General features: G+C 48.7%; 1 protein-coding gene across 7 annotated transcripts in view; it reads left to right on the top strand.

Annotated features, from left to right (window-relative positions):
* The window catches only part of LOC133152007 (teneurin-3-like), a 490458-nt gene that overhangs the window by 374719 nt on the left and 88320 nt on the right, over nt 1-27419 (top strand). For 2 of the 7 annotated variants that reach the window (XM_061275473.1, XM_061275477.1), the window contains exons 28-35: nt 1619-1639; nt 9421-9545; nt 9772-9879; nt 18153-18307; nt 26334-26444; nt 26580-26753; nt 26925-26984; nt 27110-27272. In XM_061275473.1, coding sequence (XP_061131457.1) covers nt 1619-1639; nt 9421-9545; nt 9772-9879; nt 18153-18307; nt 26334-26444; nt 26580-26753; nt 26925-26984; nt 27110-27272 — 917 coding nt within the window. The remainder of the gene's footprint in view (nt 1-1618; nt 1640-9420; nt 9546-9771; nt 9880-18152; nt 18308-26333; nt 26445-26579; nt 26754-26924; nt 26985-27109; nt 27273-27419) is intronic. The other 5 variants (XM_061275474.1, XM_061275478.1, XM_061275476.1 and 2 more) reach the window with 3 other exon arrangements.

The following is a 27419-nucleotide window of genomic DNA, read 5'->3' as shown; positions in this document are numbered from 1 at the left end:
CGCTCCATAAAGGGCACTGCATTATAAGGCGCACCCTCATTGAATTTTTTATTTGAGAAATCATTTCATATATAGGGCGCACCGGATTAAAAGACACATAAAATAGAAGCTATACTGCAACAAACTGAGGTTGACTAGGGTTGCGGTATGCATCCACTAGACATTAAAGTAAAAAAAAAGGTAAGGTTTGTTAGGATACGGATTTTAGCTATTGATCTGACTCCAAATTGTGATCAACACTTAACACAAGAATTGCTATGTTCTAATCCACACACTGGCGCACCTAACAATTTTGCGAGTTTGTTCTGTCAAAGAGAAGACCAGTAGATCAATCAGACCGAATTTACCAATTGTTTAATCCTGACAAAGCAAGCTAATACAGGCGCCTGGGCCTTGGGTCCTTAACACAAAAACTCGTGTGCCTTCGTGACCAGAAAGACGACACATTCTTCCGGGTTGCCCAGTTTTAAAGAAACACAATATGAATATTCAAGCATGCAAAATATTGTGTGGTGATTGGTCGATGGTCATCTCCTCCTCGTTTGGGTTTTCCCCTGCTCACCACAGGTGTCTGGACCACAAAGACGAGTTGTTTTTCGCGTTCCCCATCGGCCTTGAGATATCCTCCCTTTCTGGACATCCTGTTCCACAATACTTTGAAGAAAACAAATTCATGTAGTCTGCACATTCCTTTCCACTTATTAAGCGACCACACTACTACTAGAAATTATATTGATATGATTATATGTGTCTAACGCAGCCTTAATCAAATGTGTTTGCAAACTGCCGAAAGTACATTTCCCTTTATTTTGTAAGGCAAAATATTAGCGTTTTTTTTTAACCAATGAGCTCTCAGTAAACAATCGTGTTTCTCAAACTATCTCCTATAGAAGTGATCAGAACCGACTAAAGTTCGATCTAACATATTGGTACTGCTTACTTAGTATAAGGCGCTCTGCATTATAAGGCGCATTGTGGTTTTTTGAGTAAATTTCAAGTTTTGAAGTGCGCCTAATAGTGCGGAAAATACAGAACAAGAATACCAGTTTTCACAAGATATCGTATCCAAGGTTGTGTGGTCACAATAGCTATAAAAATATGGGGAAAAAATAACTTACATATGTGTAAACCTTTTGTATTCATTGTAGCTGGTGTAAAAGTTAACATTTGTTCATGTTCTAGTCTTACTGGTTGAAAATTTCTAAAGACTATTCTTCCATCACAAGTTCATACCATTCAATATTCTGATTGAAGCTTGTCTAGAATCTTTTATCTGTGCCTTTTGTCTTTGGTATACTATATAAAATTAGCGTTGTTTTTCAAAATTATCGCAACAATTTTTGCACGTCTTTCTCTTCTATTCTTTTTGCATTCAACTTTTCCTTCGTAGTGCTTAGATCCTAATTTAGAACGATACAAATTAATTATACATTTGCCTATTTTCCCAATAAAGGAAAAATATGGATTCTTCACACTTAAGCTTTACACTTCACACTTAATAGTGCTGTTAAGTGTTTAATATCCATATGTGTCTGCTCAGTGAGTGATACCAAGCAATGACTACATTTTCTCTAACTTCTGTTTCCTCTCTTCTCTCCTTTGCTTGCACTGTAATTAGAAACAAAGATTTCAGACATAGGTAAGCATGATAAATCACTTTTACTCTTACAAAACAGACTCCTTCTACTTTTTTTCCCTCAAGCAAACAATCATGTTCTTGTCTTTTAAAGTATTCAGCACAATGCAGTTTTTCAATTAATGGCCCCCTTTTATAGATCGTGGTTGTCAAATACGGACACACGGTCAGGGTGGAAAGCGGTCTCCAAGTGCCCACTCCACAGCAGCCAACTCTACATCATCCTCTAGTAGAGATCTTGCACTTCCTTTTAAATTTACTTTGAGCGCACCAATTTCATCGATGGACTCCAGTGAGTCCTTCCTCCATGTGGACTCGCACAACTTGCCTGCGCTGAATTTAAAAATAGTGAAGCATTAGCAGCTTCCATTTGATGGCCTACAAATCGACTGTGTGCCCTCCCACATTGGCACAAAGACCCCTTTAATCGGCGCCGATCTACTAAAACTCCACCCATGCGTACAGTTAGACTGCTTTGCATTGGACCAGTGGTTTTTAACCTGGGTTCGATCAAACCCTAAAGGTTCGCTGAGTCGGTCTCAAGGATTCGGCAGAGCCTCCACTGCGGAGGTCCAAATACATTGATTTATCGTGTAAATCTGTGATGATGCATATCTGAACTGGTCTCACAAAGGCAACAGTCAGTGTTGTGAGTTCATGCATTGTGTTGGCTTTGTTCTTTGAACAAGGTGATGTTCATGCACGGCTCATTATGTGCATCTGTAAAAAACATCTATGTCTTGAATTTAAAAATATATATTTTACTTTTCACTAAAGAGGGGTTCGGTGAATGCGCGTATTAAACTGGCAGAGTTTGGTACCTCCAACAAGGTTAAGAACCACTGCATTGGACATTAACTTGGTATCGTGGGCCATAACGCGAATGTTGTATTTGCCACCTTTTCTGACAAATGCTGATGAAAACCAGTGTTGAGCAACATTGCACAACCTTTAGCAATGCTTAGAGACAATGCGCAAATGTTCGAGAAAGTCTTTACAAAAAACAGATTGCAATTATCAGCGGCCATTTGGGACAGTACTGTGTTACAAAGATTTGCAATTATTTGCCTCTCCTTTGGCACTGTTTGGAAACCTTTGGGACCATTTGCCAACTCCTAGAGTAGCAGGCAAATATATGGACCCAACCTAATGAAAAGGTGCGCACACATTTCCCAGCATTCAGTTTTCTCCTGTCCAGCATCAAAGATGGAAAAGTGTAACTGAACAAAATTAGCACAAAAGTTATTCTAACTTACAGGCTGGCGCAGGTAATTCATTCATGAATTTTTTTTCATGAATTGCTTCACCGTGTTTCTTTTGCTATCTGTCTCCTTAAACTCATCTAAACAGGCATTGTATAAAAGGGGGTACTCCTCATCATAATTTGTGCTTGGTTTCCCCTGGTATGGTGATCTATGTGGAGAATGAGGAGTGATGATTAACTGAGCTGCAAATGCTAGTGAATGCTTCACACAAATGGGTCGACATATTTTGGAACCAGGATTACTTGGTCTCTTGCATTGACGAATAAAAAAAGAACATTGGCAACATGTCTCATGCCTGCTTGCAAATGCATATGATTGTTTGGCCAAAACCTGCTACTGTTACAATGGATTTGTTACTTCTTGGGACAAGAAATAATTGTTTGAAATCAGTAAAACGTATTGTGTACATGTTTGTAACCTTGCATGAACCCTGATGAAGCGCAAAGTTCACTACATTTGCTCAGCAAGATACAGACTTACATAACTCTCCATTTGTTTTTTTAAATGACACTTTGACTGACATATAATATAGGTACATATTATTTAAAACTGCCCATCATGGAGATTATCATATCTACAAAAAATCTCTGAACGGTCTAGATATTGTTTAATGCATGACCACACTACGAAAAATGTATAAAATGCAAATAAATGCATTAATAAAATAAAGTCCAGCAATTTCTTTAAAATGTAAGTAGTGTTACATTTTGGGGAAACTTTGTTCAACAATCCCATATCGTCAACTAATAATGACAACATTTCATGTTGGAGTTTTATGGACAGAGGGCATTATTTTGTCCTCTACAGTCTTTTTTTTTCAAGTCGGTATTCTTGGCAATATTGCGGATGAATCTATTTTTGTGTTGTCATTTTAAATGAATAGTGCAGCCATCACTTCATCAGAAGCCTGAAGCAAGGAGACCTAAGAAGTGACAGAATGAAGGAAGGCGAGAGAGCAGGCTATAGATAGTTCTTCAAAGTCAAAGTCTGCTTTATTGTCAGTTTCTTCACATGCCAAGACATAAAAAGAAATCGAAATTACGTTCCCACTATCCCACGGTGACAAGACATAGTACACAATATACGTACATACAAGTAAACAACACAAAAAAATAATAACAAGAAGGCACAACCAATGAATAAATAAGAGTGATGAATAAATAATAAATAAACAAATAACATAATAAATAAGAGGAGCAAGTGTGCATACAGCAGACAGTCAGAATATAGCGCAAAAGTACAGGACGCTACGCAGAAAGGGGGAGTTCGGGATCCTAACAGCCTGGAGTATGAAGCTGTTGGTGAGTCTGGTGGTGCGGGAGCGCAGGCTCCTGTACCTCTTCCCAGAGGGCAGAAGATCAAACAAAGAGTGAGCGGGGTGACTCACATCACTCACAATCGTGGTCCCCTTGCGGGTGAGATGGGAGGTGTAAATGTCCTTCAAGAAGGGGAGTGAAGCACCAATAATCTTACCAGCCGTGTTCACTATGCGCTGCAGGGGCTTCATGTTGTATTCAGTGCAGCTACCACCCCAAACAGCGATACAACTGGAGAGGACGCTCTCAAAGGTGCCACTGTAGAATGTAGTCATGACGGCCGGAGGAGCACTTGCTCGCCTGAGTTTCCGCAGGAAGTACAGGCGGCGCTGAGCCTTCTTCGCCAGTGATGCGGTGTTGGTGGACCAGGAGAGATCCTCACTGATGTGCACCCCCAGGAACCTGGTGCTGCTCACTCTCTCCACCACAGCACCGTCGATAGTCAGCGGCAGGTGTTTTGTGTGACCCTTCCGGAAGTCGACAACAATCTCCTTGGTCTTGTTGACGTTCAGCAGGAGGTTGTTGTCCCTGCACCACGTGGTCCGAAGGTCAACCTCCAACCTGTATTGAGTCTCGTCGCCCTTGGTGATGAGTCCCACCAGAGTCGTGTCGTCAGCAAATTTCATTATGTGGTTGTTGCTGTAGGTTGCAGTGCAGTCATGCGTCAGCAGGGTGAAGAGCAGCGGACTGAGCACGCAGCCCTGGGGGCCCCCGTGCTCAGCGTGATGCTGGTGGAGATTTTGTCGCCAACACGTACAACCTGAGGTCTCTGACTGAGGAAGTCTAGTAGCCAGTTGCAGAGGTAGGTACTGAGGCCCAGCTTGGCAAGTTTGCAGATGAGTCGTTGTGGCACAATGGTGTTGAAGGCAGAACTGAAGTCCACAAACAGCAATCTCACATATGAGTCCCTTCTCTCCAGGTGGGTGAGGGCCGAGTGGAGGGCAGAGCAGATGGCATCCTCAGAAGACCGTTTGGCTCGGTACGCAAACTGGAAGGGGTCTATGGTGGGAGGGAGAATGGATCTGATATGCTCCATGACAAGCCGCTCAAAGCACTTCATGATGGGCGTCAGTGCCACGGGGCGGTAGTCATTGAAGCAGGACGGAGGAGTTTTTTTCGGCATGGGTACGATGGTGGCAGCCTTGAAACACGAAGGGACGATGGCCTGCTGCAAGGAAATGTTAAAGATACCGTGAAGACACCCGTCAGCTCCCCAGCGCAGTCCTTCAGCGCTCGACCTGGGATGTTGTCAGGGCCCCCCGCCTTACGGGTGTTGACAGCGGCAAGCGCCCTCCTCACGCTAACAGCAGAGAGGCACAGGGGCTGCTCGTGTGGAGGGGGAGAGGTCTTCAGCGGGCAACTGCTGTTCTGAGCGTCGAAGCGAGCAAAGAAGCGGTTAAGATCGTTGAGCAGACAGATGTCGCCCTCACAGCTCTGCGGCGCGCGGGCTTGTAGTCCGTGATGGTCTGAATGCCGTGCCAAAGGCTCCGTGTGTCCCTGCTGTCCTTGAAGTGGGCGGTAATCTTGCAAGAGAACGCCCTTTTCGCCTCCTTGATACCCCGGGACAGGGCGGCCCTCGCTGTCCTCAAGCCAGCCTCATCCCCCGCTCTGAAGGTTTTGTCCCTGGCCCTCAGCAGCCTGAGGACAGCCCCTGTCAGCCATGGCTTCCAGTTAGCGCGAGTGACGATGAATTTCGAGTGGGTCACACCCTTACCCGCTTGCGAACCGGCCTGGATGCTTTCACCATTTGTCTGTATGCGGGCAAAAGCATAACAGTGAGATGGTCAGAAAGTCCAATATGAAGGAGGGGTGCGGCTTTGAAAGCTCCTTTATGTGTAGAGTAGACCAGGTCCAGGAAGCTGTCACCACGTGTTGGAAAATTAACATGCTGGTGAAGCCTCGGAAAAACAGACTTCAGGTTAGCATGATTAAAATCCCCAGCAAAGATGGTGAAACCGTCAGGGTGCGCCGTCTGTTGTTCACTGACAGCCTGGTACAGTTCACTAAGAGCCGCGATCCTGTCGCCTTCGATGTTGGAAGGCGGGATGTATACCGCGACTAGCAAAATCGCAGTAAATTCCCTTGGCAGGTAAAAAGGACGGCACTTAATAATCACAAACTCCGCCAGTGGCGAGCAGTGCTTGCATACCACTACAAAGTCCCGGCACCATTCTTCACGGATGTAGACGCATATTCCACCTCCTCGCGATTTTCCCTCTTTTACAATGGCCCGGTCCGCCCGATAGCACGCTAGCCGCTCCAGATGCACAGCAGAGTCCGGAATGTTCACAGTCAACCAAGTCTCAGTGAACACGAGCACACAGCACTTACGCAGTCCGGTTCGTAGATCTCAGCAGGCGAATGTAATCCATTTTGTTTTCCAGCGATTGAACATTTGCCAAAAGAATGGAAGGCACGGCGAGCTGGGTTGGCCGCCAGCCTGGCCCGGACGCCACCGCGCGTGCCCCTCTTCTGCCTCCTCGCACACCGCTTCCGACGTTTTCCATCCGGGGGAGGAATAGCAGGAGAGTCCGGCGACGTTCCAGGTCGGAGCAGTCCGACCTCCTTTAATGTCTCCGCTTCAACGTCCAGAACGCCACAAAACTCGCTTTCGCCGATGTCGAGCAGAACCTGCCTGCTGTACTTGTAGCACAACTTAGTACGACAAGACGAACGCATAAAACTGTCGGACAAACACTCATTAAACGAACAAAACACGGTTCGGGCGGGACAGAGAGAGGTCGCTGTGTGTGCATGCGCCGCCATCTTGGTGTGGTTACTGGTTTTTCTATTCAGTTGTATATCTCATTGTCTGTATAACTGCTTTATTCCCACTGTACAGGCTTGCGGATAAGTTAGTTTCAATTATGGAAGTAATGTTTCTTTGTCAGTCACAAAAAATGTTGCACTTTGGTCGAGAGGCATTGCCAGTTTAAGTATTTTGAGCATAACACACAAAAATCCCAGTGTCCTGCAATCATTTTTAAATGGGGCATGGAAATGATATTTCGATATTGCGTAACTTTGCAAGACCTTTTTAAGTATCAGTGTGAGCATTCTAAAATGCTGTCAAGTATCAGTGTTAGCTCTCTAAAATGCTGGCAAGCACACAAAACATTTATATATATATACTATATGTATATACTATATACAATATATATATACGTATATATATATCATCATCATCATCGGCATCACAGTCTCGAAAGACCATAGATTTCTTGTGTCTGGAGGTCAGGTGTTCTTTGCACAGCGTCTGCTCTGGCTGGTGACCCTCTCCAGTGCGCAAGAAGCCTGGGCAAGTTTTATGGAAGCCTTGAGTTTCCCAGGCATCAGGGCTTCCCTCTCGGCCTTCCTGTTGTACATTTGGCACAGGGTGGCTGCAGGAGTTGCCAGAGCAATGCTTTTTTAAAGCATGAGTCTGCCTAACAGAGTCCGAGCCGGGTTTCCTGTCGGGGTTTGCTCCCTTAGCCTTTTCGTTACAGACGATACCCACAAGGCAGCGGGGGTGCTATTTCCCTCATAGCTTGGACAGTGGTTAGCGGGCGCCAGGACATCCAAACGCCGGTGGGCCTGTACGTCACGCCTAGGGGCCCACTGTTGCTCCCCCGATCGATCCCCTGCAATTTGGCCTGGAGCCGTGAGGCACCCAGTTACCATGTGTGGCCACGAGAAGGCATGCAGAAGTCTTGACGGTGGAAAGGCTATGTACCGGCTGAGGAGACTAAAGCACTCGGCTCCTCTTTTCGCCCCCGGAAACGGGGCTAGCCGGCGGCAGTAGCTGAAAGCAGAAGGTAGCAAGCAGGAAGAAGCATGCAACATGCACTAACTATGAGCACTATTCCTCCAACACCACTGCATCAAGTGGCTGGCATAGTGTACAGGAACATCTGTGCAGAGTATGGACTAGAAGCCCCAAGTTCAAAGTGGGAAGCACCCCCTAAGGTGGCAGAGAACGGGCGAGCCAAGATCCTGTGGGCCAGCCACTTGGTTATGACGTTCCATGTATGCTTTCCCTGCTAGCATCTTACACCCTGCTGTTATGTGCTGGACTGTCTCAGGGGCCTCTTTGCACAGCCTACACCTTGGGTCTTGTCTGGTGTGGTAGATCTTGGCCTCTATTGCTCTGGTGTTCAGAGCCTGTTCCTGTGCAGCCATGATGAGTGCCTCTGTACTGTCCTTCAGTCCAGCTTTTTCCAGCCATTGGTAGGATTTCTTGATGTCAGCCACTTCACTTATCTGCCGATGGTACATCCCATGTAGGGGTTTGTCCTCCCATGATGGTGTCTCTAGCCACTCTTCCTCTGTTTGCCATTGTCTGAGACATTCACTGAGCACGTCATCCGTTCGGGCCTTTTCCTTGATGTACTCATGGATCTTGGCTGTTTCATCCCGAACAGTGGCTCTCACACTCAGTAGTCCTCGGCCTCCTTCTTTACGGCTAGTGTACAGTCTCAGGGTGCTGGACTTAGGGTGGAACCCTCCGTGTGTGTATATATATATATATATATATATATATATATATATTAAAAAGCTCTCAATTTGTCCGGGCTCTCCCTTAAAGATAAGGTGAGAAGCTCGGTCATCCGGGAGAGACTCGGAGTAGAGCCGCTGCTCCTCCACGTTGAGAGGTGCCAGATGAAAAGACTTGGGCATCTTATCAGAATGCCTCCTGGACGCCTGCCTCCCTCCATGTTTTGTCCATCCATCCATTTTCTATACTGCTTGTCCTCACGGGGGTCGCGGGCATGCTGGAGCCTATCCACCAGTCATCGGGGAGTAGGCGGGGGACACTCAACCGGTTGCCAGCCAATCGCGGGGCACACAGACACGGGGAGAACATGCAAACTCCACACAGTGAGGGTCAGAGGTGAAATGAAATGCGCACCCTCCTGTGAGGTGGACGTGCTAACCAGTACTCCATCATGCTGCCCTATAAGTTTTGTGTTAAGGTCAATTTTCCTTAGATACCAAACATACTGAAATCCAACATTTTCTTTCTATATGCTACCTGAGTTGTGTACAAACCTCTGAACAAACTCTCAGTGGGCAAGTGTTTGGTTGTTGAATTCATTCTTATTGGTGTTCTTCCGGCTATACTCTACTTAACCTCCTCCAAATGTCAACTTGAGGGAATGAGTTTAGTGTTCCAAAACCAAATATTTGTTAATCTTATTTTCATTTCGCTTAACTTCCTTTTCAGCAACAACCCTGCCCATAGATATTATTTGGCTACTGATCCAGTGACAGGACAGCTTTATGTCTCAGACACCAACTCAAGACGACTCTACAGACCAAAGAACCTCGGTGGTGCCCGGGACCTTATCAGTAAGTAATTGCATTTGCCTCCTAGCAGAGTGCTGTTTTTATACAGGTCTACAGTAATACCTTGTTTTTACTTTAACTTTGGTCACAAAAAAATCACAAAATGACAAATTATTATTATTATCAATATTATTATTACTATTATAATTATTAATCAGAGATGTTAGATGACCTTCCAAGGTTTAATGTGCCCATGTGTGTGCGTGTACGTGCCTGTGTGTGTGTTAAGGTAATGGGGAGGTTGTGGCTGGTACTGGTGAACAATGTCCGCCATTTGATGAAGCACGGTGTGGAGATGGAAGAATAGCTACAGAAGCTCAGTTACTGGGACCTAAAGGTACACACACAATCTTGTTTTAAGAACTAAACCTACCATAATTTTCGACCTACAAGCCGCACCAGCTAAAATTCTTGATTGTTTTTAGTTTTATACTTATATAAGCCGCACCGGACTATAAGCCGCACCGGACTATAAACCGCACGTGCACACGAGTTGTTTATGAAGAAAGACAGTACACAGAAAGCCTTTTTAAAGTTTTAATCACATTAACATTTTGTTGTAAACACGGAAGTAATAGCACTAACTGGGCTTAAGTTTTAATAGCATTAACATTTCGTTGTAAACACGGAAGTAACAGCACTAGCCGGGCTAAAGTTTTAATAATATTAACATTTTGTCGTAAACACGGAAGTAACAGCACTAACTAGGCGGGTAAAAGAAAAAACATACCAGTCAACAAAGTCACTGAGAGCCGTTTTCATCTTCCTCCTGTCCACTGAAACCAGTAAAATCTTCCTCCTCGGTGTCTGATTGGAATAGCGCCAGATGTACGTCGCAACACTCTTTCTCATTCTCTCTTTCATTGTCACTTTCATCGTCACTCTCGTCCTGAGGCAAATTCACTCCAGAGCTTGTACTCTCCTCTCCGTCATGCAGCTGACTGGCTTTTCGAAACCTGTTGGTGATGGTGGATTTTTTCACACGGCTTAACGCTGTCAGGATCCACTGGCAGGCTTGTGCGAAAGTTGCTCTTCGCATGCATCCAGTTTTTGTAAAATAATTCTCGCCGCTGGTCATGCAAGCCTCCCATTCAAGTCGTAGGGTCACTTTAAATCGATTCATTTATTCCATGTTTACGTGCAACCGCTCTGTTCCCTTCTTTATCAGCCAGCTCAATGGCTTTTAACTTGAAAGCTGCGTCATACGCACGCCTTCCAGTGTCTTCCATCATTGGGCTCTGTTTAGGCTAACTTTCCTCGTGCACAACGCGTCACTACTGTCTTCGTCGACACTTATATTACACCTCTCTCACTCTTACCTTTTCTGCTCGAGACCCCCCCCCCCCGATGGCCGTTAGAAAAAATGCATGTAAAGTCGCCGCATGATCGCGTAAGGTTTTTTATGTTTAATTACCATTTGTAAGAGAATATACACAAAGATGATTGTCAGAAAAGAGATGATTATTTAGGGACGCATAACTTTTATTAACATAACAGCACAACAGCGGTCCACAGACTTTTTATGAGTGTATAAGTGTATTAGTCGTGAGAAAATAATGTAAAGATAATGTCCTAATACTGCAAAAGTATTTATCATTGGCGACTGCGATGCGTACTCTCCATATTTCGTACAGTCCTCTGTTTGATTTACCGCCCCGATCTACGTAAAACGTAATGTCCTCTGATAAGTTCACTGGGTCTAGATATTACGCCTACAAATTATGTCCCTGTGTGGCGGGAGATACACAACATTTACAGATTTTGGAATTCGGTCCACACAAAAGTCGCACCTTAGATTTTTCAGAGATTTAAAAGCTTTTAAGTGCACCTTATGGTGCTGAAAAATATGGTAGATGAATTTTTTTTTTTAAAGTTGTTACTATTTTGCTGTTCCATCCATTTAATTTTGGTAAATTGTAGTTGTACCATATACTTTAGGTTTCCATCAGGACTGGGCGATAATTCAGCATCAGTATCTGAGCATTATCAGTCGAAAAATTCTTATATAAAATGTTTGATATTCTAAAAAGAAATTCACGTATGTATTATGTAGCCTATGTGCCCATGTAGGATACACAGGCAGAAATAATAAGAATAAAATCCATCCATCCATCCATCCATCCATCCATCTTCTTCCGCTTATCCGGGGTCGGGTCGCGGGGGCAGCAGCTTCAGGAGGGACTCCCAGACTTCCCTCTCCCCAGTCACTTCATCTAGCTCATCCCGGGGGATCCCAAGGCGTTCCCAGGCCAGCTGAGAGCCATAGTCTCTCCAGCGCGTCCTGGGTCGTCCCCGGGGTCTCCTACCGGTGGGACATGCCCGGAGCACCTCACCAGGGAGGTGTCCAGGAGGCATCCTGATGATATGCCCGAGCCACTTCATCTGGCTCCTCTCAACGTGGAGGAGTAGCGACTCTACTCCGACCGAGTCCCTCCCGGATGACCGAACTTCTCACCCTATCTCTAAGGGAGAGCCATAAGAATAAAATAATAAAAATAATATGATAATAATAAATAATAAAATAATTATAAATAATAAAAAAATATATGACTCTGCACAACTCTTCCAATAAGAATCCAATATATGTCACGCGCCGGTGTCATCCAGCCAAGCCCCCCAATCACCAGGATCAGTGTCACCTGTCGCGGGTTCATTGGGAGCGCTACATCAGCACGGCCAGCGCAACAATCTTAGTTAGCTTGTCTCCGTGCACACCGGTCCTTGTAAGCTTGACTCCCCGTTTCTTTATGATTTGGTTCTGTTCCTGTCTGTCCAGTGCTACCTTGTCAGTTCGCAGTTGCTCTCCTTGGAGATCAACCGTCCGCCACGTCCAGTCCTCGCCAGTGTGAAGTCCAGCCGCCCGCCCCTTCCCCTGGCTTGCCATCCGGCTATCCACACCCGACGAGCGCAGCCTCGCCCGTTCGCCGCTTCAGCCCTCCACCGTTCCCCTCTCCTTCCACAATAAAGTCTGCTTCACTTTGCATTTGGCTATACTGTCCGATCTCTCACAGTACAAGCTGACCAACAGTATGCAGCCAGCAAGTGATCAGACGGCATTGTGTCGACTGGAGTGGACTGAGACAGTGGTCAGTAGCCTATTGGCGGTCATCCGAACCCTGATCGAAGTGGGCCAGCAGCAGCAGCGTCAACTGCACCAATAACAGCAACAGCTCGAACAGAAGCCGCAGGAGAGGGCTCAGCCAAAGTAGGTTTTATCCTGTCCCACCTCACGGGCGAAGCATGGCTGTGGGGAATGGCTGAGTATGAGCGAAGGGCCCCTGCTTGTGACTCATTTGACGCCTTTGCGAGCGAACTCCTACGGCTATTTGACCTGGACTCGGCCACAGAGGATGCCGCCGAGGAGCTGGCTACATGGCGGCAGGGTAGTCGATCAGTGGCAGAGTATGCTCTCAAGTTCCAGACATTGGCTGCCAGCACCCAGTGGAACACATCGGCCCTGGTGAGCACCTTCCTCCACGGGCTCGCCGAGTACATAAAGGACGCGTTGGTGTCTTCCGAGCGTCCTCAAACCCTGGAAGGTGCGATGGATTTGGCGGCTTGCGCGGACCGGCGGATCCGGCGAAGCGAGCGGGAGCGAAGAGCGCCGCGAAGCCCGCACAACCACCCTCGTCCGCCCATTCAGCTTCCATCGACCGCCCCACCTGCCGAGCCGATGGAATTGGGGCGAGCCCACCTTCCCGCAGAGGGACACCGCCGACGGCTCACACAAGGCCTGTGCCTGTACTGTGGGGAGAGTGGCCATCGGCCAGTCGGATATCCGTTAAAAGGCCAGAGCTCGCGTGCCGTCGGGGGATCCGCGTAAGCTTGACTAACACCTACTCTGCCAGTGCCTGTTCAAGTTCCAGCTTCTTCACGCTACAAGCACGCATCCAGCTTGCGGCGGGCGACCGCAACGTGGCGGCTTTGGTGGATTCCAGGAGCGGAAGGTAACATCATGGACATCAGTTTGGCCAGTCAGTGGGAAATGCAGTTCCTGCCCCTGAGCCCGTCAATCCCCGCTCATGCCATTGACGGTCGGCAAATTGGCGAGATGACTTCCATCACGGAACAAGTCAGGTTACTTCTTTCGGGCAATCACCATGAGACGATTCAGTTTTTTCTCCTGTCTCTCCCAGAGCAGCGGCTCATCTTGGGGCTTCCCTGGCTGCGGCTGCACAACCCGGTGCTGGACTGGGTGGTGGGAGGCGTTCGGCAGTGGAGCGAGCGATGCCATCACTTATGCCTAAGAGCAGCTGCCGACCTGCTCGAAAGGCCCATTCCCGGCCCTAACCTGGACATTTCCAACGTTCCAGCACAGTACCATGAACTCAAAGATGTTTTCAGCAAAGCCAAAGCGACTTCTCTTCCCCCACACCGGTCGTACGATTGCGCAATCGACCTGCTACCTGTCACCTCACCTCCCAAGGGTCGCGTGTACTCCCTGTCTGCCCCTCTCTGAACACATCAAACATGTCCGAGCGGTGCTGCGCCGTCTCCTTGAGAGTTCCCTGTACGTTAAGGCGAGGAAGTGGGAATTCCACACGTCAAGTTTTTCTGCTACGAGGTGCGAGAGAGATCCGTTGAGATGGACCCCGAAAAAGTGAGGGCAGTCACGTCTTGGCCAGTTTCTAAAACAATTCTTGGGATTTGCAAACTTCTACCGCCGCTTCATCCGCAACTACAGCACCGTGGCGGCACCCCTCACCGCTCTTACCAGCCACGCCTCCCCGTACAAATGGACAGACCAGGCAGGACACGCCTTTGCGGAATTAAAGAGGAGGTTTACGTCCACTCCCATCCTCCGAGTACCCGAACCCAAGAGGCAATTCGTGGTCGAGGTGGACACCTCCAACGTGGGAGTCGAGGCAGTATTGTCCCAGCGTAGCCACAAGGATGATCGCCTCCACCCATGCGCTTTCTTTTCTCGCCACCTGTCCGCAGAACAAAATTATGTCATCGGCAATCGGGAACTCCTGGCGGTCAACCTGGCTGGAAGGCGTCCCCACGCCGTTCATCGTCTGGACGGACCACCGTAACCTGGAATACTTGAGATCGGCCAAGAGACTGAACGTCAGGCAAGCTCGGTGGGCCTTTTCTTTTGACCGGTTTGAATTCTCGCTCTCTTACAGACCGGCCTCCCGCAACGCGAAGGCAGACGCCTTATCGCGGAGGTTCCCTGGAGGAGAGGACGTGGAGGGTCCAATTCCCACTATCCTTCCGAGCTCGGTTCAGGTGGCGGCCCTGCCGTGGGAGATTTAGCGTCAGATTGAACCTGCCCGCACGAGGTTCATGGTGGCTCAGCGGTTCTGGTGGCCCGCCTGGAGGGAGGAGACGCACGATTACGTCCGGGCCTGCCCTACCTGTAACTGGTGTAAGTCATCTAATCAGCCCCCGGCCGGGTTGCTCCAACCTCTGCCCGTTCCCCGGCGACACTGGTCTCACCTGTCGGTCGACTTCGTCACGGGGCTTGTGTCTTCGGAGGGGAAAACTGCGGTCCTCACAGTCGTGGACCGGTTCAGCAAAATGGGCCATTTTATTCCCCTGCCCAAACTCCCGTCGGCAATGCAAACTGCATCCATTCTGCTGCAGGAGGTTGTTCGGCACCACAGCATCCCTCAGGACATTGTGTCGGACCGTGGCCCGCAATTCTCTTCCGCCCTCTGGGCGGAGTTCTGCCGGCTCATCGGCGCCACAGCCAGCCTCTCGACAAGGTTCCATCCGCAATCGAATGGGCAAGGCGAACGTCTGAACCAGGAGCTGGGCAAGGCTTTCCGGTACATGGCCGCTGGAGATCAGCGCGGGTGGGCCAAGCAGCTTCCCTGGGTGGAGTATGCCCACAATGCCCTTCCCAGCTCGGCCATAGGTCTGTCACCCTTTCATTGTGTGTTTGGTTATCAACCGCCCATGTTCACCCACCAGGAGCAGAGCGCGACGTGCCTGTCGGCCCTCGGTTGTGTCCGCCGCTGTCATCGGGCCTGGGCGAAGGCTTGGGTCTCTCTTCTCCTCTCTGTCTCCGGCTACACTCGCCAGGCCAATAAGCATCGGACGCCAGCTCCGTCGTACAGGGTGGGACAGCGAGTGTGGCTCTCAAAGTCAAAGTCAGCTTTATTGTCAATCTCTTCACATGTCAAGACACACAAAGAAACCGAAATTACGTTTTCTCTATCCCACGGTGACGAGACATATTACACGATAGACATACACGTAAACGACACCATATAAAAACAAGGCACAAACAATAAATAATAAGAATGATGAATAAATAATAAATAAACAGATAACACAATAAAATAGAGGAGCAAAACGAAGCCGGTGTGCATACAGCAGACAGTAAGCGTAGCGCAAAAGTACAGGACGCTACAGGGGATCTGCAGCTGCGCACAGAATCTCGCAAGCTGGCGCCCTGCTTCGTCGGTCCCTTCCCCATATGCAAGGTAATCAACCCGTCTGCTGTTCGTCTGCGCCTTCCTAGCTCCATGAAGGTCCGTCCCACGTTCCATGTCTCTTGGGTGAGACCCGTGTTTGAGAGCCCCTTGTTTGCGGCGTCTGCTCCGCCGCCGCCCCAGCTCGTCGAGGGAGAGCCGGCTTACACCGTCCGCTCCTTGCATCAACCGAGTATTGATTCCCCCCGCCCGCTCGGTGTTGGAGGGGGGGTGTTCCTGGGGACGTCGGGAGTCGTCACTTGTGGGGGGGGGGGGGGTTCTGTCACGCGCCGGTGTCATCCTGCCAAGCCCCCCAATCACCAGGATCACTGTCACCTGTCGCGGGCTCATTGGGAGCGCTACATTAGCACGGCCAGCGGAACAATCCTTGTCAGCTTGACTCCCCGTTTCTTTATGATTCGGTTCTGTTCCTGTCTGTCCAGTGCTACCTTGTCAGTCTGCAGTTGCTCTCCTTGGAGATCACCCGTCCGCCACGTCCAGTCCTCGCCAGTGCGAAGTCCAGCCGCCAGCCCCTTCCCCTAGCTTGCCATCCGACTATCCACACCCGACGAGCGCAGCCTCGCCCGTTCGCCACTTCAGCCCTCCACCGTTCCCCTCTCCCTCCACAATAAAGTCTGGTTCACTTTGCATTTGGCTGTATTGTCCAATCTCTCACAATGTAGCCCTCAACTTATGAACATGTTGGGTTCTGAAGAGCTGTTTTTAAGTCAAATTGTTTGTAAATTGAGACACGTCTAATTGGTATGCACAAGGATAAAGTCTGATAAGAAAAGGTGGACAGGAAAACCTATTAGGGAAGACATGAACAAGGCACAGAGGGAAAATGAAGGAGCATGAATCATAATTAAAATGGGGAAAATGCACCATTTATGGAAAAAGTGTCAATGGTGTGATAATCGTTTTTGTATAAAATTGTATGCTTTTATCTGAATTTGACCCATCAGATTTAAACTTAAATGCACATTGCCATCGAATAGTTGAAGATTACCTAGCATAAATTTAAGTTTGCTTATTTTGCCGCATGAACACAAGAAGCACAACAAGACACGAGTGGCTGGAGGGACCTGATGACGATAATAATGGTTCACATACTACATCACAGGTGTCAAACTCAAGGCCCGGGGGCCAGATACGGCCTGCCACATCATTTTATGTGGCCCGCGAAGACAAATTGTGCATCAAATTCGTGTTTCATTACTAGAATTGCAAATTGTCTTCACTTTAAATAATGTTCTTTTTTTGTTAATATTTGACGAGTTTTCATTAGTCTGATCTGAAAACAAGTTATTTGTCAGTTTGCTTTGAAGCTTTTACTGGATATAATATGAGGTGCTCGTACATTTATTTGGGTTGACAGTCATAATGGCCCTCCAAAAGAAGCTATGACTACAATGCGGCCCGCGAAAAAAAATGAGTTTGACACTCCTGTACTACATGGTAGAAATGTTAAATGATATGCTGTGATTTGGTGATGGTTTTTCTACCCTATACAGGGATTGCAGTTTACAAAAATGGTTTAATTTGGATGGTGGATGGGACGATGATGGAAAAAGTATCAATGGTGTGATAATCGTTTTTGTATAAAATTGTATGCTTTTATCTGAATTTGACCCATCAGATTTAAACTTAAATGCACATTGCCATCGAATAGTTGAAGATTACCTAGCATAAATTTAAGTGTTTGCTTATTTTGCCGCATGACCACAAGAAGCACAACAAGACACGAGTGGCTGGAGGGAGCTGATGACGATGATAATGGTTCACATTGTACATCACAGATGTCAAACTCAAGGCCCGGGGACGAGATACGGCCTGCCACATCATTTTATGTGGCCCGCGAAGACAAATTGTGCATCAAATTCGTGTTTCATTACTAGAATTGCAAATTGTCTTCACTTTAAATAATTTTTTTTTTTTTATATATTTGACGAGTTTTTACTCGTCTGATCTGAAAATGAGTTATTTGTCAGTTTATTTTGAAGCTTTTACTGGATATAATATGAGGTGCTCATACATTTATTTGGGTTGACAGTCATAATGGCCCTCCAAAAGAAGCTATGACTACAATGCGGCCTGCGAAAAAAATGAGTTTGACACTCCTGTACTACATGGTAGAAATGTTAAATGATATGCTGTGATTTGGTGATGTTTTTTCTACCCTATACAGGGATTGCAGTTGACAAAAATGGTTTAATCTACTTTGTGGATGGGACGATGATCAGAAAAGTGGATCGCAATGGGATCATCTCCACAGTGTTGGGAAGCAATGACTTGACTTCTGCACGACCTCTGACCTGTGATACCAGCATGCACATAAGACAGGTAACAAAGTGTATGTACTTTGTTGTGTAAAAATATTGTTGTTGACCAATAAATATAGAAATTGGCACTGGTTGCAGAGATGCGCGTTTCCTGCTTGCGAAGGTGGCTTGTGTGAAAATATCTGATGGACGTAACACTTACATGCACGATTGTTCAAAAGGCAATTTAGCATGGAATTCTCTGCTTTTAAAAAATTAATAAACTCAAGTCTGGGTTGTTTAGCCTGTGCTGATATAGGCAAAGTTTCAAATTAGGAGCGTGCATTGATGTTGACATGTTTACATTTTGGGGGTCTAGTTGACCTCCAGTCTTCATTTATGGAATAAAAATAAACAACATCCTTCTGACTTGGGCCCCCTGGCACCTTATCTAAAGCCAACAGTCGATTTTGGGTGTTAAACTGGATAGGAATTTTAAAATTGACCGGCGAATTGGTGCTGTAGTTAAGACCAGCTTCTTTCATTCTTGGGAGTATTGCTAAGATAAAGCCTCTCGTTTCTAAGCAGCACTTTAAAGCAGTAATTCATGTTCTCGTTACACCTCGGCTGAATTACTGTAATGCAATTCATTTTGGAGACAGCCAGTTCGCCAATTGTCTCCGTTGGTCCAAAATGCTGCTAACTGGTACTCATAAGAGGGAGCACTTAACTCCTACGCTGACGTCCTGTATATTTTACGCCCTGAGTTTTTTTCATAAAATTCTAGTATTTGTTTTGAAATATTTAAATAATCTTGCCCCACCCTCTCTCTCTAAACTCCTTCGCCCCTATGTATCTTAGGTCAGCGGGCCAGATACTGTTATAAGTACAGAGAACTAAGCAAAGGCCAGATATCAAAACCTTTCCAATGCCAAACCCTCTCTTTAACTTCCCACTAAAAGTAGGGAAGCCCCCTCGCTTCCATCTTTAAAAATCGTGTTTGTGCTTCTTACTTTCTTGTAATTAATTTATTGTTTTAACTGTTTGTTGTTGTATTACTTATTTTTACTCCCTGTACAGCACCTTGTATGCAGTCGTTGTGTAAAGAAGTGGACAGTACAGCCAAGTGCGTAACGATAGAGACCTTTATTGCGGGTAAGGTGGGCGAAGCTGGATCGGCCATCGGCTTGGAAAAACAAGCGGTTCTTCTGTATCTTCGAATTCTTCACGGACGTCAGATTGTCGTGGATCGGAGAGCGAAACAACATCACGGGACAGACGGACAATCGGGTCTGCGCTGGCGCCGTTGATATAGCGCTGTCCATGAGGCTGTGGCAGGTGGCGGCGATTCCGCTGATAGGGGGACGTGGTCCTGTCACAGGTGGCGCCAGTACGTGACAGAACCCCCCCCCACAAGAGGAAGGCAACCCCCCGGACGACCAGGCGGGGGGGTTAGTACTCCGTCGAAACGTCCGATTCCTCATCGGACGCAGGATCGAAGGACGCGGGGGCAGAAGACTCCGGCACCGGCGGACAAGGCCGCCTCGGGCCCTTACCTTTGGGCCCCTCAACCGTCCTCGGCCGTCCGCGCCGGGGGCCCGGTTGGTAGCGATGGAACTCCCCAATGAGCGAACGGTCAAGGATCCAGCGGCTCGGGACCCAGGAGCGGTGGGCTTCGTCATAGCCCTCCCAATCCACCAGGTATTGGAAGCCACGGAGCGGACGGCGTAAACTGGGCCCCCCTCGACGAGCTGGGGCGGCGGCACGGGCGCCGGCGCCAATGCGCTCTCAAAAACGGGACACGTGGAACGTGGTGTGTACCTTCATGGACTCCGGAAGGAGGAGACGGACGGGCTGATCACTTTCTGGATGGGAAACGGTCCAACAAAGCACGGCGCCAGCTTGCGGGAATCCTTTTCCTGCGGCAAATCCTGCGTCGAGAGCCACACCCGCTGGCCCACTCTGTACGGGGCCGGCGACCGGCGCTTGTTTGCCTGGCGGGCGTAGCCTGAAACGGAGCGGAGAAGAGCGGTCCGGGCTCTTGCCCAGGCACAACGACAACGGCGGACACAAGCCTCGGCCGACGGGCACGCCGTTTCACGTTCCTGGTGGGCGAACAAGGGCAGCTGGTACCCGAAGACGCAGTGGAAGGGCGACAGTCCCGTAGCCGAGCTGGGGAGGGAATTGTGGGCGTACTCCACCCAAGGCAGCTGCTGGACCCACCCACGCTGGTCCCCGGCAGCCATGCATCGGAGGGACCTGCCCAGCTCCTGGTTCAGATGCTCCGCTTGACCGTTGGACTGAGGGTGAAACCCCGACGAGAGGCTGGCCGTAGCGCCGAGGAGTCGGCAGAACTCCGCCCAGAAGGTGGACGCGAACTGCGGGCCACGGTCCGACACGATGTCCTGTGGGAGGCCATGGTGACGAAACACCTCCCGCACCATGATGGACGCAGTCTGCTTCGCGGACGGAAGCTTAGGCAGGGGAATGAAGTGCGTCATTTTGCTGAACCGGTCCACCACCGTGAGGACCACCGTGTTCCCCTCCGAGTGGGGAAGGCCCGTGCCAAAGTCGATGGACAGGTGAGACCAGGGACGCCGGGGAACCGGCAAGGGTTGGAGCAGCCCGGCCGGAGGACGAGTGGAGGTCTTACAGCGGTTACATATTGAGCAGGCTCTGACGTAATCGCTGATGTCCACTTGCCAGGTGGGCCACCAGAAACGCTGCGCCACCACGTACCTCGTGCGCGCAGCTCCGGGATGACAGGCCAGGCGTGAGTCGTGTACCCATTGCAGCACGGACGAGCGCAGGCCCTCAGGGACGAACAGGCGACCTTCCGGGCAGTTGCTGAGGCCGGGTTGATCGCATGATGCGGCTTCCACTTGGCGTTCAATCTCCCATGACAGCGCCGCCACCCGCACCGAGCTCGGGAGAATAGTGGGAGGCGGACCCCGCCCCTCCTCCCCGCCAGGAAACAAACGCGACAGGGCATCCGCCTTCGCGTTGCGGGAACCCGGCCTGTAGGAGAGAGGGAGAACTCAAACCAGTCAAAGAACAGAGCCCATCTTGCTTGCCTCGCCTTCAGCCTCTTGGCCGATCTCAGGTACTCCAGGTTGCGGTAGTCGGTCCAGACGATGAACGGCGTGGTGGCGCCCTCCAGCCAATGCCGCTATTCCTCCAAGGCCAACTTGATGGCGAGGAGCTCCCGGTTGCCGATGTCATAGTTCCGCTCGGAGGACAGCACCGCCCCAACACCCACGTTCGAGGCGTCCACCTCGACCACGAACTGCCGGTCAGGATCGGGGACTCGGAGGATGGGAGCGGACGTGAACCTCCTTTTGAGCTCCTAAAACGCGGTGGTAGGCGTTGCGAAGATCCAGCTTAGTGAAGACGGTGGCACCCTGAAGGCACTCAAAGGCGGAAGACAGAAGAGGCAGGGGGTATCGGTTCTTAACGGTTATATCGCGTTTATTCCCCGGTAGTCGATGCACGGGCGGAGCGTGCCCTCCTTCTCCAAGAAGAAGAGCCCCGCTCTCGCAGGTGATGAGGACGGCCGTATGATGCCGGCCGCCAGGGACTCCCGGATGTATTCCTCCATGGCCTGGCGCTCAGGAGCGGACAGGGAGTAGACGCGTCCCTTGGGGGGGAAGGTGCCGGGCAGCAGGTCGATGGCGCAATCGTAAGACCGGTGGGGAGGAAGGGAGGTGGGCTTGGCCTTACTAAAAACTTCTTTGAGTTCATGATAAACCACCGGTACGGTAGAGAGGTCGGGGCTGTCCCTGGGCGGGGCTCCACTGAGCGGGCTGGTGGCCGCCCTCAGGCACGTCCGATGGCAGCGTTCGCTCCACTGCCAAACCACCCCCACCTCCCAGTCCAGTACCGGGTTGTGGTGCCGCAGCCAAGGGTGCCCCAGGATGAGCTGCTGTCCTGGGAGGGGAAGAAGAAAAAACTGGATGGTCTCGTGGTGATTGCCGGAGAGCAGTACCTTGACTGGCTCTGTCACGAAGGCCACCTCGCCGATCAGACGGCAATCGATGGCGCGTGCGGGAATGGGCGGGCTCAGAGGCAGGAATTTGATCCCCCACTGGCGTGCCAGGCAACTGTCCATGAGGTTACCCTCCGCCCCAGAATCCACCAGAGCAGCCACGTTCCGGTCGCCCGCCGCGAGCTGGACACGTGCCTGGAACGTGAGCGTACTGGGACTGGGAGAGCCTGTGCTGGTCGAGCTCACGCGGATCCCCCCACCCAGATCCATGGGATCGGCGGGTGGTGCGGTTGGCGGGTTTCGCAGGGACCTCCCGATTGCGCCGCCGCGTCCGGATCCGCCGGTCTACTCGGGCCGCCAAGTTCATTGCGTCATTCAGGGTTCGCGGCCGATCGCGGGAAACTAGCTCGTCCTTCATGTACTCGGCGAGACCGTTGAGGAATGTGCTGACGAGCGCCGGCTCATTCCACCCGCTGCTGCCGGCCAGGGTTCGGAACTTGAGGGCGTAATCTGCGACCGATCGGCTACCTTGACACAGCGTCGCGAGTTCCTCGGCGGCGTCTTCGGCGGCAGAGCCCAGGTCGAACAAGCAGAGCAATTCCTCTGCGAATGCGTCGAACGTGTCACAAGCCGGGGCCCCCCTCTCGTATTCGGCCAGCCCCCACAGCCGCGCCTTGTCCGTGAGGTGGGTTAGGGCGAACCCGACTTTGGCAGCCTCCGATGCAAACGTGACGGGCTGGAGATCAAACATTATACGGCAGTTAGTCACGAACGCCCTCACGTGTTTGGGATCTCCGCTGAATCTTTCAATGTTGCCGAGGCGGGGCTCCGGAACGTCCGCGAGCCTCCTGGGGCGGGGGTGCCGTGACAGCCGGGGGCGCAGCCACCGACAAACTCTGGAGGGCTTGGGCCATTTCCTGCTGCTGTTGCTGTTGCCGTTGGCCCACTTCGATTAGATTCCGGATGTCGGCGGATAGGCTGCTAATGGCGGTCTCGGCTCGCTCCAGCCGGGCGAATGCCGTATCTTCGTTCGCTGGCTGCATAGCGATGGTCCGTCTGTACTATAAGGAAGTGGAGACTACAGCCAAGTGCGTAACGATAGAGACCTTTATTGAGGTGGGTGGGCGAAGCTGGAGCCGGCGCTGGATCGGCGATCGGCTTGGAAAAACAAGCGGTTCTTCTGTATCTTCTAATTCTTCACGGACGTCAGATTGTCGTGGACCGGAGAGCGAAACAACATCACGGGACAGGCGGACAATCGGGTCTGCGCTGGTGGCGTTAATATAGCGCTGTCCATGAGGCTGTGGCAGGTGGCGGCGATTCCGCTGATAGGGGGGCGTGGTCCTGTCACAGGTGGCGCCAGTACGTGACACGTTATTTTAAAGTGCTCTATAAATGCACTTGAGTTGAATCGAGGTTATTTCCATTCTAATACAACAATTCTGAATTGAACACAAATCAAGCCTTAAAACGTCAATCACACCCCTTATTGGCAAAATAGTTTTTGAAGTATACAACTGAGGATTCAATCCAACCATTTCTTAGCAGCTTGTCCACTGCGGACGTTTAGAGCTCTAAACTACACACGGTGGACTTGTCGGTTAGTTAAAGGGATGATACACGGTCAGTCGGTTGAGCGGCAGGATTGGTTGGTGTGTTGGTGTGTTGCTTGGTTGGTGTGTTGGTGTGTTAGGGCATAGGGCGCACCGGATTAAAAGGCGCATGAAATAGAAGTTATACTGCAACAAACTGAGGTTGGCTAGGGTTGTGGTATGCATGTACTAGCCAATAACCAATGAGCCCTTGTAAACAATCGCGTTTCTCAAACTATCTCGTATAAAATGATCGGAACTGAATAAAGTACGATCTAACACATTGGTACTGCTTACTTATGTTTCCCTTCCATATCGATCCGTAAATTTACTCGAAACATTAACGGAGCAGCCTATTTTGAGATGATATAGTTTCGCGCGTATAGCAGCTATCATTATAGCATTAGCCACCCGCAAACTCCCATGAGCCTCAGCTCTCAGACTCCCATGAGCCTCAGCAAAGCGTCGTGGCAGCCCTCTGTAAACAATCGCGTTTCTCACACGATCTCCTATAAAATGATCGGAACATACTAAAGTTCGATCTAACACATTGGTACTGCTTACTTATGTTTCCCTTCTACATCGATCCGTAAATTTACTCGAAACATTAACGGAGCAGCCTATTTTGAGATGAAATAGCCTCGTGCGTATAGCAGTTATCATTATACCATTAGCCACCTGCAAACTCCCATGAGCCTCAGCTCGCAGATTCCCATGAGCCTCAGCAAAGTGTCGTGGCAGCCCTCTGTAAACAATCAGGTTTCTCAAACACTCTCCCATAAAAGTGATCGGAACCAACTTAAAGACTGATTTAACACATTGGTGCTGCTTATTTATGATTCCGTTGGATATTGATCCGTAAACGTACTCGAAAACATTAGCCGAACAGCCTATTTTTAAATGAAATAGCCTTGCGGGTACAGCAGCTATTCAGTGACGCCCCCTGACCACGGTTGCCGTAATGCTGGGAAGCGATGCGACCTTGTAATGTACTATTCGTACTAAAACGTACTGAAACGTTTTGTGCAGAGCGCTGTGTACAACCAGTATGGATCAACAAATTCATCAATTGAGCCATATATAAGGCGCTCTGCATTATAAGGCGCACTGTGTTTTTTTGAGTAAATTTTAAGTTTTTAAGTGCGCCTAATAGTGCGGAAAATACGGTAGTCATATAACGGAGATAAAAAACAAAAACAATACTATGCAAGTATATTAAAATAATTGTACGTACATAGTCAACTTTTCACATCTGTCGTGTAGAATTAACTGCGCTTGCATGGCTTTTGCGGTTTTCAGTCTTTGGGAAGAAAACAGAGTACCATGGAGATAACCCAAACAGGTACATGGAGAATTTGAAAACTCCTCTTTTGCCCTGAGAAACTTTAAGATGTGAGGTGACAGTTTCCAAACACTGCTCCATTGTGCACTCTAAATACCAGTGATGTGCGGTGAGGGTTGGGGTTGGTGAGGCACTGACTCAGGGTCAGATTTACAAACGTACTGTGAGTCACAAGTCAGATTTACATGTATACATGGTTGTTATCCCAGTCTTGATTAAATTTACTAACATTTTAAACACACCACTGTACATTTAAACACATCACTGCAGTATTCTTACCTTTACTTGTAAATGAAGTCAATTCTCCTGTCTTTCTGGACGAAGATCTCAATGACAGGGAAAGCAATATAGTCGATTATTTGCAGCACAACCACAAAGCCAGTCTTTTTTAGAGTACCAATCCTTTTGAAACGAACGTGTTGTAGTCCGTCCCGGGAGGCTTGTAGTTTGAATTAATCCTCGCAAATCTGCCGTTGGTCTTCCCTTACTTATGATTTCTTGCTTTTACTGAAAGTCAAGTTTTGAAAAATGTCTTGTTTTGGACATTATATCCTCCATTTTCAGGGAAAATAAAGCCAAATAGCAACGCGTTAGCACCGAATGTTGTATTTTTTTTTTTTCTTCTTAATTTACTCTCGCATTTACCCTTGTCGTGAACTATTAGCCGCAGGCTCACTATCGCCCCATCTTTGAGGCAAAAGTACTGGCTGCCTCAACGCCTGTATTTTCGCGCTGACTGCAAGCACGCGCCGTTTGCACGCGCTCAGTACAGTGTGTGAGTGGTGCACACTCTCACACGCACGCCCTGAGAGGCACCACCTGTCACTGCCTCAGCCTCCATGATTCTCGTCTCCCGTTGTTATTTGAACAATAAGTTGTTATTTTGACTATGAAAATGATCCAAATGTATAGAAAACACACCAAAATTGCATTAAAAGCATAGACCACAGGACAGATATTATATTATGTTTTATTATACTATTCTTTTTTTAACAACTTGTGCTGACACCTGAGGAAACCATGTTGAGCCCCTTACCGCCCCTGGTGGCAAGGTGAGGCACTGCCTCACCTGCCTCCTATGAGTGCACGTGCCTGCTATATACATGCTGTATTTCTGGGAAGAACGTGTCATAAACGTGTGATAGTTTGTCTGAGATAAAACTCTCCACCTTGTTACCTCTACATCCAGGTTCGTTTGGAATGGCCCACTGATCTAGCAATCAGTCCCATGGATAACTCCATCTATGTTTTGGACAACAATGTTGTGCTGCAGATCACTGAAGATAGACAGGTATTGTCTGTATGTACATTCCTAATACTTTGTGACATATTCTGTGGTGCCTTTTTCTTTCCTCCTCAGTGAAAAAGAAAACACCAAGATCCATTAATGTAATTAACTATGTCATTAAGGAATACTGTTTGGGTGTGTGTTCAGGTTCGTATCGTGGCAGGCCGTCCCATGCACTGCCAAGTACCTGGTATTGAATACACTATGGGAAAAAAAGCTGTTCAGACCATGCTAGAGGGAGCAACAGCCATTTCCTTGTCCTACAATGGCATTCTGTACATCACAGAGACAGACGAGAAAGAAATCCATCGCATTCGACAGGTAATCTTCAACCTGTGGGGTGGAGGGGATTATCTGGTGGTCCTAAGCATGTTGGAGGGCCCTGTGAACCTCCCCCACATTGACACTATTTCTAAAAAAATGTTTTAATCCCTCAGATATCGGTCCACCCAGACTTTGATTTCCCTCACTATTTTATCTACTTGTTCCCAGGTCTCAACTGATGGAGAAATTACCTATGTTGCCGGAGCACCATCTGATTGTGACTGCAAGGTACTTAAATCACCCAATTTCTCATTTCTTTTCTAGATTGCTGTACAATGTAATTTCCAAAAGTTTTAGTTATAATGTTAATGATGACCATCTGTCTCACATCCTGTCTCATTTATTTGCTACAGAATGATGCCAGCTGTGACTGTTACCAAACAGGAGATGGTTATGCAAAAGACGCACGACTTAATTGTCCTTCCTCTTTGGTGGTATCCCCGGATGGGACTCTGTACGTGGCCGATCTAGGAAATATTCGCATTCGAGCAATCCGGCGGAACCAACCACTTACTGGTATATCATTTAATTGAATTGAATTTGTTGACTGGACAATTACATTCCAACTTAGCACAACGATGGGTGCCATTAGGTAAAGATGTTACCTCAAATGTGTGTAAGCATTTTTTATACAAATAGTGTTGTGCATTAACCAATGCCTCA

Source organism: Syngnathus typhle, linkage group LG3 (genome assembly GCF_033458585.1).
Source record: "Syngnathus typhle isolate RoL2023-S1 ecotype Sweden linkage group LG3, RoL_Styp_1.0, whole genome shotgun sequence".
In the NCBI taxonomy this organism is placed as follows: domain Eukaryota; kingdom Metazoa; phylum Chordata; class Actinopteri; order Syngnathiformes; family Syngnathidae; genus Syngnathus; species Syngnathus typhle.
This window is presented reverse-complemented; position numbering and strand designations above follow the sequence as displayed.